Below are 10,155 nucleotides of genomic sequence, written 5' to 3'. Positions count from 1 at the left end.
AACTATAGGAAAGAAGGTTGAGCTGATGGTGGGAATCCCACAAAGATTCCGTTTATAATGATTCAAGACAGTTCTCTCTCTTGAGCCAGCTCTTGGATTTTGTTTCTGTATCCACTTATTCCTTCATTCTTGTAATTTACACCCTCTTGATCTCTAAGGGAGTACAGAGTGAGGGTGTTGGACTTTATTCTTAGGCAAGAAACAAGAAATAGTTTAAAGGTATACCTTAGAAAGTTTGGAAAACACCTCTGATCCCCTGCTTACACTCTCTGAAGTGTAAGCAAACAGTGGAGAAGTTCCGTGCACACACCTCAGAGACTCACGGTCAATTTTGAATCATATCTGCTGTATGTATTTAAATGACACTGAGAAAGATCTTAATATCTTTGAGCCTGAATGTTGTCATCTAAATTGATATCAGTCGATAGAACTGTGGTGCATAAGAATTAAACAAAATGAGTATTAAGCATGTGACTAAATGTGTGATGGATGCATTATAGCAATACCAGAGTAAACTAGGTATCTTTATCATCAGCATCAGCATCAAGGTTAAGTGCCATATGCTGTCAACAGAAGTTTTTTTCCTAAATCCTGAGAGAACATTTTTTTAAATTAATTAATTTATTTATTTATGGCTACACTGGGTCTTCGTGGCTGCATGTGCTTTCTCTAGTTGCAGCGAGTAGGAGCTACTCTCTGCGGTGCGTGGCCTTCTCATTGTGATGACTTCTCTCATTGCAGAGCAGGTGTTCTAGGGTGCGTGGGCTTCAGGAGTTGTGGCTTACGGGCTTAATTACCCCGAGACATGTGGGAGCTTCCTGGACCGGGGATTGAACCTGTGTCCCCTGCATTGGTAGGCAGTTCCTTAACCACCGGACCTCCAGGGAACTCTGAACATTTTATTTTTGTTTTTCTGCAAGTAGAGTTGGAGTGCCTGGTGGGACACATCTGAGTTTCCTTCATTTCTTGAATTTTCAGAGCCTCTCCTTGTTTGGCACAGAACAAGATATAAGAACAAAAATCTCTGTTAAAATATTGAATAGATCTTTCTTTGGTTCTCAAAAAGAGTGTGGGCAACATGGCTTCCACATGCTGGGCACTTTCCTGCTTGTTTTGACATTCCTTTCAGTGAAGTCTTACAGGACTAAACAATAGATGAATCAGTGTTTGTAACCCTCTGTGTCAATTTCTACAAGAATTATTATTTTCCATTTAATAGAATTTAAAACGAGATTATTTTTTAAAAACAACACTGGGTCCTAAAAGAAATTACCATATGTAAAATAGATAGCCAGTGGAAATTTGCTGTATGACACAGAGAGCTTAAATCAGGTGCTCTGTGATAACCTAGAAGGTTGGGATGGGGTGGGAGGTGGGAGGGAGGTTCAAGAGGGAGGGGACATATGTATACTTATGGCTGATTCACACTGATGTGTGGCAGAGGCCAGCACAATATTGTGAGACAATTATCCTCCAATTAAAAATTAAAAAGAAAGAAAAATGAAAAAAAAAAAGAAAATAAACAGCCCTTTTCAGAAAAAAAAGAGAGCCAGAGAGAGGGAAAAAAAGGGAAATTAATCTGATTGTGTGGTCTGAGACATATTTTAGGATCTCCACTCATTTTGTGAATGACTTCCCTGAACCATGATAGGTTTCTGTGCCTCTGCTATAGGCTAGAATATAAGATCATTAAACTTTTATTAGGATTGTACTTCATCAACACCTAACTACTCCAGGGATGTCTCAAATTGTGATTTAAGAATCAGGATTGAATATTTATTAAGTACTGACCTCTGTTAGAGGCCACTATTGGGGATCAGGATGTGCTGTGTGCTAAGTTGGTTCAGTCATGTCGGACTCTCTGCAACCGCATGGACTGTAGCCCACCAGGCTCCTCTGCCCATGGGATTCTCCAAGCAAGAATACTGGAGTGGGTTGCCATGTCCTCCTCTAGGGGATCAGGATGGATCACCCCAAAACATACCAAAATGATGTATTGATTGGTAGGAACTGAAGTTGTTTCTGGAGGAGCTCTTACAAGAAGCAAACTCTGTCCTTCTCTGGCTCATGAAAGTAGGAAATGAATCTCTCTTATGAAAGCTGTACTCCCTGCATTTGGAGATAGAAGGACCTGGTTATCATCAGAGATGGAGAATTTGGAGCCTAGAAACCTATATATACAATACTCTGTATCTCTTTAATTTACTACTCCAAGCCCAAACTATTTAGGTTCTTCACTAATTAAGCACCCAAATACTAAGATTCTTTGTCCTGCCAATTCCTCACCAATTTATTGTTTCTTTCTCTAAAAAGTATAAAAGTTGCCTGCTCTGGACACTTCTTAGGTCCCATTTCTATGAAATCTCCATGTGCATGAATTCAAATGTGTTTCTTTTTCTCCTGTTAATCTGTCTTGTGTTGATGCTATTATTATTCCATGCACAAGAACCCAAGAGGGTAGAAGGAGAAATATCTCCTTCCTTGATAACCCACATCTCCTACAAGTGGATGTTATTTGCCCAACTTCAATGTAAGGAGTACTAGTGCCCAGAAATGGGGAGATTTCCACACTCTCCATGTTTAGAGGGTGAAAAATGTAGGACTCAGACAAAGGTCTGCTGATTCCCATCACAGGGCTCTGTCCCACCAGAGTGCAATGATTGATTCAGTCCAGTTCAGTTCAGTTGCTCAGACATGTCTGATTCTTTGTGACCCCATGAGCTGCAGCATGCCAGGCCTCCCTGTCCAAAACCAACCCCAGAGCCCACCCAAACTCATGTCCATTGAGTCGGTGATGCCATCCAACCATCTCATCCTCAATCTTTCCCAGCATTAGGGTCTTTACAAATGAGTCAGCTCTTCGCATCAGGGGGCCAAAGTAGTGGAGTTTCAGCTTCAACATCACTCCTTCCAATGAACACCCAGGGCTGATCTCCTTTAGGATGGACTGGTTGGATCTCGTGGTAGTCCAAGGGACTTTCAAGAGTCTTCTCCAACACCACAGTTCAAAAGCATCAATTCTTCAGTACTCAGCTTTCTTTATAGTCCAACTCTCACATCCATACATGACTACTGGAAAAACCATAACCTTGAGACAGACCTTTGTTGGCAAATAATGTCTCTGCTTTTTAATATGTTGCCTAGGTTGGTCATAACCTTCCTTCCAAGGAGTAAGCATCTTTTAATTTCATGGCTGCAGTCACCATCTGCAGTGATTTTGGAGCCCAAAAAAATAGTTTCTCACTTTTCCACTGTTTTCCCATCTATTTGCCATGAAGTGATGGGACTAGATGCCATGATCTTAGTTTTCTGAATGTTGAGCTTTAAGCCAACTTTTTCACTCTCCTCTTTCACTTTCATCAAGAGGCTCTTTTGTTCCTCTTCAATTTCTTCCATAAGGGTGGTGTCATCTACATATCTGAGGTTATTGATATTTCACCCGGCAATCCTGATTCCAGCTTGTGCTTCATCCAGCCCAGCATTTCTCATGATATATTCTGCATAGAAGTTAAATAAGCAGGGTGACAATATACAGCTTTGACATACTCCTTTTCCTATTTGGAGCCAGTCTGTTGTTCCATGTCCAGTTCTAACTCTTGCTTCCTGACCGGCATACAGGTTTTTCAAGAGGCAGGTCAAGTGGTCTGGGATTCCAATCTCTTTCAGAATTTTCCACAGTTTGTTGTGACCCACACAGTCAAAGGCTTTGGCATAGTCAATAAAGCAGAAATAGATGTTTTTCTGGAACTCTCTTGCTTTTTCGATGATCCAGCAGATGTTGGCAATTTGATCTCTGGTTCCTCTGCCTTTTCTAAATCCAGCTTGAACATATGGAAGTTTACGGTTCACTTACTGTTGAAGCCTGGCTTGGAGAATTTTGAGCATTACTTTGCTAACGAGTGAGATGAGTGCAATTGTGCAGTAGTTTGAACATTCTTTGGCATTGCTTTTCTTTGGGATTGGAATGCAACCTGATCTTTTCCAGTCCCGTGGCCACTGCTGAGTTTTCCAGATTTGCTGGCATATTGAGTGCAGCACTTTCACAGCATCATCTTTTAGGATTTGAAATAGCTCAACTGGAATTCCATCACCCCTGCTAGCTTTGCTCGTAGTGATGCTTCCTAAGGCCCACTTGACTTCACATTCAGGATGTCTAGCTCTAGGTGAGTGATCACACTATAGTGGTTATCTGGGTCATGAAGATCTTTTTTATATAGTTCTTCTGTGTATTCTTGCCACCTTTTCTTAATATCTTCTGCTTCTGTTAGGTCCATACCATTTCTGTCCTTTACTGTGCCCATCTTTGCATGAAATATTCCCTTGGTATCTCTAATTTTCCTGAAGAGATCTCTAGTCTTTTCCATTCTATTGTTTACCTCTATTTCTTTGCACTGATCACTGAGGAAGGCTTTCTCTTCTCTCCTTGCTATTCTTTGGAACTCTGCATTCAAATGCATATACCTTTCCCTTTCAAGAGGCTTAAAAGACAATGTTTTATATATCAGAATTCAGTTAACAATATCTTTAGTGTAATAGTATTTAAGTGAGTTTTCAGGAAAATTTCTTGTGAATACAAAAATCAACACCAATATTAAGGAAACATTGAAAGGAAAATGCAGGTACCAAATTCATGACAACGTTTATCTTTGGGCAATTGAAGTTCAAAGGAATAAGATCATGAAGAAATAGCAAGAAATCCTCAGGTTTTATCAGTAATAAATATGAATTCTAAAGTGACTAATGCAACAGTTAATGTACTGGTAATGGTTCTCTACCCAAGCTAAATGTGTGTATGTGTGTTCAGTTGCTCAGTCATGTCTGACTCTTTGTGGTCCCATGGGCTGTTACACACCAGGCTCCTCTGTCCATGGAATTCTCCAGGCAAGAATACCGGAGTGGATTGCCATTTTCTACTCCATGAGATCTTCTTGACCCAGGGATTGAACCCATGTCTCTTGTGTCTCCTGCATTGGCAGGCAGATTCTTTCTCATTAGTGCCACCTGGTCGGTATGCCCAAAGGGCTATGGGTAGAGATTCTGATCTAATTGGCTCTAGGCTGTGGTCTATCCATAGTTAAATTTTAAAAAATCAAAAAGATCAATCAGCTAGCACTGATAACCACTGCTAAAGTATTTTATTTTAATTTAATTTTTACAGCAACCTTGAAAGAAAGTGTAAGTGAAAGTCACTCTGTTGTGTCCGACTCTTTGCAACCCCATGGACTATACAGTCCATGGAATTCTCTAGTCCAGAATACTGGAGTGGGTAGCCTTTCCCTTATCCAGGGGATCTTCTCAATCCAGGGATCGAACTCATGTCTCCTGCATTGCAGACAGATTCTTTACCAGCTGAGCCACAAGGGAAGTCCAAGAATACTGGAGTGGCTAGCCTATCCCTTCTCCAGCGGATTTTCCTGACCCAGGAATTAAACCGGGGTCTCCTGCATTGCAGGTGGATTCTTTACCAACTGAACTATCAGAGCAACCCTGATTCCAGTTCAGTTAATAAACCCATTTTACAGATATACAAACTACTCATGTATTGTTTTTCTTTTCTTATGAAGTCTTTTATTGGTAAATTTCAAGAGGTACATAGTCTCCATCCCAAGAAACAAGGTTAAATATTTTACTACTCTTTATCAGGGGTTACCAGCTTTCCTGCCCAAGATGAAAAATATATTTTCTACCCTACTTTTCTGATATTAGTCTTTAGCTTTTCCCCTTTTGATTTTTCCCAAATGACATCATGTTTTGACCTGTCAGGAGAAATGAAGACCTGAGTTGTCTTCAGGAGGCTGAATGTAGGAGAAATGTCACTTCTCAATAAGGAAAAATGACCTGAAAAGCTGATGTAAGAAGACCAGTGTAACATTTGAGAACAAGCTTTGGTCTTAAAATTTTCAACTGTGTGTAAGAGAGTTGGATTTGATGAAAATCAACCTTTTACAAATGTTTAGGAAGAGATATATTGGAGTTTCCCAGGTGGTGCTAGTGGTAAAGAACCTGCCTGCCAATGCAGGAGACACAAGAAGTGCAGGTTTGATCCCTGGGTCAGGAAGATCCCCTGGTGAAGGAAATGGCAACCCATGACAGTACTCTTGTCTGGAAAATCCCATGGACAGAGGAATTTGGTAGACTACAATTCATAGTGCACAAAGATTCAGATTCAACTAAAACGATTTAGAGACATATTTAAGAAGCTTTAATCAGCCACTACAAACAAAAACAGCAAAAGGCAAACTCAACGTCAGACCTTTCTGTGAGAGTGTATAGCACTTTAAAAATGAAATAAACAAGCATTTATTAAAAGTGAATTATTCTTTAATCATTGGCATATCGTATAGTAATCAGAATCTGTGATGCTGTATGATTTTATGCTTTCAACAAAAATGTATTTATCAAAATATGAAGCCCACCAAGGCCAAATATTTGTATTTGAGTTATATGCAGAGGAACTTTGACCAGACAACCCAGCCTTATCTCCATGGAAGATGGATGACATAAAACCAAGTAAATATGGAAAAACCCTTAAAGATAATTTGCATAGAAATGCTATCTCTGAACATTTCATTTTAATTTAGGATCCAATTAACATGACTCTAGCTCTTTAGGACTAAGATGCACCTCAAGGAAACTTCTTGTACTGCATTTGGATTAGATACAGTACATTTGAGTGTTTCTTAGTGTCCTTTAATCAGATTGTTTTTAAAAGAGAGGAAAGAATACTTTCAATTTCATACACTTCCTTCAAAAGCAGGGGACAAATATGTTACTGTGTTCATTAAGTTCTGATCTCAAATTGTCACTACTTCTCTCAAATTCTTTGGCCTTGTACCTTTAAAGTAGGTGTACAAAACACTGGTCAGTACTTTGAGCATCAGTAAGGATGTGTTCTGGCTTTATCATACTGTCCATGGAGTTCTCATAGCAAGCGTACTGGAATGGGTTGCATTTCCTTCTCCAATGGACCACATTTTGTCAGAACCCTTCATTATGACCCATCCATCTTGGGTGGCCCTGCACGGCATGGCTTATAGTTTCATTGACTTATGCAAGCCCCTTTGCCACAACACAGCTGTGATCCTTCAAAGATTGGATGCTTTCAAATTTTGGTGCTGGAGGAGACTGTTGAGAGTCCCTTGGACTGAAAGGTGATCAAACCAGTTCATCCTAAAGGAAATCAACCTTGAATATTCATTGGAAGGACTGATGCTGAAGCTGAAGCTCCAATACTTTGCCCACCTAATGCAAAGAGCTAACTTACTGGAAAAGACCCTGACGCTGGGAAAGATTGGGGGCAGCAGGAGAAGCGGGCAGCAGAGGATGAGATGGTTAGATAGCATCACTGACTCAATGGACATGAATTTGAGCAAATTCCAGGAGATAGTGGAGTACAGAGGGGCCTGGCATGCTACAGTCCATGGGGTTGAAAAGAGTTGAACATGATTCAGCAACTGAACAAGAATAACAGAATATGTGTTCACAGTTAAGAAGTATTGCTGAAGACCGTGGGATGTATGGTCTTCAAACCTAAACACTATTTGTGACCTGCTTAAATCCAAAGCATAGACATTTATCTGTGTCCCTCTACAATTGATTGGTTTATTCAATATTCTCTTCTTTTTCAAAAGGTGTTTCATCAACATGGAACCACAGAATCTAACAGGTGTCTCAGAATTCCTCCTCCTGGGCCTCTCAGATGATCCAGAACTTCAGTCCCTCCTCTTTGGACTCTTCCTGTCCATGTACCTGGTCACCATCCTTGGGAACCTGCTCATCATCCTGGCTGTCACCTCTGATTCCCACCTCCACTCCCCCATGTACTTCTTCCTTTCTAACTTATCATTGACTGATGTCAGTTTCAGCACCACCACCATCCCTAAGATGCTAGTGAACCTCCAGACACACAGCAAATCCATCACTTACGCAGGGTGCCTAGCTCAGGTGACCTTCTTTTCTCTTTTTGTATGTTTGGAGAGTCTCCTTCTGACAGTGATGGCCTATGACCGGTTGGTGGCCATTTGTCACCCTCTACACTACCTGGTCATCATGAACCCCCACCTCTGTGGCTTGCTGGTCCTGGTGTCATTTTCCATCAGCCTTTTGACCTCCCTGATGCACTATTTGGTAATGTCACAGCTTACCTTCTGTGCAGAAGTGGAAATCCCTCATTTCTTTTGTGACCTTTCTCAACTCCTCAACCTTGCCTGTTCTGACACCTCCACCAATAACATATTAATCTATTTCATTGGTACTATCTTTGGTGGAATTCCACTCTCAGGGATCCTTTACTCTTATACTCAAATTATGTCCTCCATTCTGAGAATCTCATCATTAGGTGGGAGGTATAAAGCCTTCTCCACCTGTGGCTCTCATCTGGTAGTTGTTTGCTTATTTTATGGAACAGGCCTTGGTGTGTATCTCAGCTCAGCCACCTCATCTTCCCCCAGGAAGGCCGCAGTGGCCTCAGTGATGTACACTGTGGTCACTCCTATGCTGAACCCCTTCATCTACAGCTTGAGGAACAAGGACATCAAGAGTGCCCTCTGGAGGATTATCAGCAGAATAGCCTAAGGTCAACATCCATGCAATCTTTTTTTTTTTTTTAATAAATTTATTTATTTTAGTTTGAGGCTAATTACTTTACAATATTGTAGTAGTTTTTGCCATACATTGACATGAATCAGCCATGGGTTTACATGTATTCCCCATCCTGAACTCCCCTCCCACCTCCCTCCCCATCCCATCCCTCTGGGTCATCCCATTGCCCCAGCCCTGAGCATTTGTCTCATGCATCGAACATGGAATGGTGTTCTGTTTCACATATGATAATATACATGTTTCAATGCTATTGTCCCAGAACGTCCATCCCACCCTCACCTTCTCCCTCAGAGTCCATAAGACTGTTCTATGCTATCTTCTTTCTATTCATAGGACTGGAAAAGGCAGAAAGGTCAATCATGTGCAAGAAGAGATTCTGATCTGCAGTCCCATAGCATATATGTGTCTTTTGGGATCTGCTTCCTGTTTACACATTTTTTCCCTCTTCAGTTTAGTTCAGAAACTTGGTCATGTCTGACTCTTTGCGACCCCATGGACTGCAGCATGCCAGGCTTCCCTGTCCATCACCAACTCCCAGAGCTTATTCAAACTCATGTCCATCGAGACGGTGATGCCAACCAACCATCTCATCCTCTGTCATCCTCTTCTCCTCCTGCCCTCAATCTTTCCCAACATCAGGGTCTTTTCCAATGAGTCAATTCTTCACATCAGGTGGCCAAAATATTGGAGTTTCAGCTTCAGCATCAATCCTTCCAATGAATATTCAGAACTGATATCCTTTAGGATTGACTGGTTGGATCTCCTTGCAGTCCAAGGGACTCTCAAGAGTCCTCTCCAACACCACAGTTCAAAAGCATCAATTCTTCAGCACTCAGCTTTCTTTATAGTCCAACTCTCACATCCATATATGACTACTGGAAAAACCATAGCTTTGACAAGACAGACCCTTGTTGGCAAAGCAATGTCTCTGCTTTTTAATATGCTGTTTAGGTTGGTCATAGCTTTTCTTCCAAGGAGCAAGTGTCTTTTAATTTCATGGCTGCAGTCACCATCTGAAGTGATTTTGGAGCCCCCCAAAATAAAGTTTCTCACTGTTTCCATTGTTTTCCCATCTATTTGCCATGAAGTGATGGGACCAGATGCCATGATCTTTGTTCTCTGAATGTTGAGTTTTAAGCCAACTTTTTCACTCTGCTCTTTCACTTTTATCAAGAGGCTCTCTAGTCCCTTTTGCTTTCTGCCATAAGGTGGTATAAGGTGGTATAATCTGCATATCTGAGGTTATTGATATTTCTCCCTGCAATCTTGACTCCAGCTTTTTCCTCTTAGAGTAAGTTTAATGGAATTGAGAACTTATTTGGACACCTCATTTGAGTCATATCCCTCCCAGGATTTTACATACACAGCAGTATACCTTTTTCACTTTCATCATGCATTACTCAAGACTCTTCATCATGGGTAGTCTTGTCTATATCATTACAAAATAATCATAGCTCCCTCTTTCTCGGGAGGGAGAAATTTACTACTTATGTACCTTTTCTATGATTTGTCCCTATATATTAGGTGAATCTAAACCCTAACTTTCTTCCCAGG

The 10,155-nt window shown here is 40.9% G+C and overlaps 1 protein-coding gene across 1 annotated transcript; it reads left to right on the top strand.

The window, feature by feature from the left end:
* The first annotated feature begins 7,602 nt into the window (after nt 1-7,602).
* LOC145509722 (olfactory receptor 7E178-like) lies at nt 7,603-8,574 on the top strand. Its single transcript, XM_081499010.1, has one exon. The coding sequence runs from the start codon at nt 7,645-7,647 to the stop codon at nt 8,572-8,574; it is 930 nt and encodes a 309-aa protein (XP_081355136.1). The 5' UTR covers nt 7,603-7,644.
* Nucleotides 8,575-10,155: the final 1,581 nt, after the last annotated feature.

This window comes from Giraffa tippelskirchi, chromosome 6, assembly GCF_054371585.1.
Source record: "Giraffa tippelskirchi isolate mGirTip1 chromosome 6, T2T-mGirTip1v1.2.pri, whole genome shotgun sequence".
Taxonomy (NCBI): Eukaryota; Metazoa; Chordata; class Mammalia; order Artiodactyla; family Giraffidae; genus Giraffa; species Giraffa tippelskirchi.
Note: the sequence above shows the minus strand (reverse complement) of the source record. Positions and strands in the feature narration are given on the sequence as shown.

Excerpts from the sequence above, each read along its gene's own strand:
- LOC145509722 (XM_081499010.1), top strand. The coding sequence starts at position 7,645 with ATGGAACCACAGAATCTAACAGGTGTCTCAGAATTCCTCCTCCTGGGC.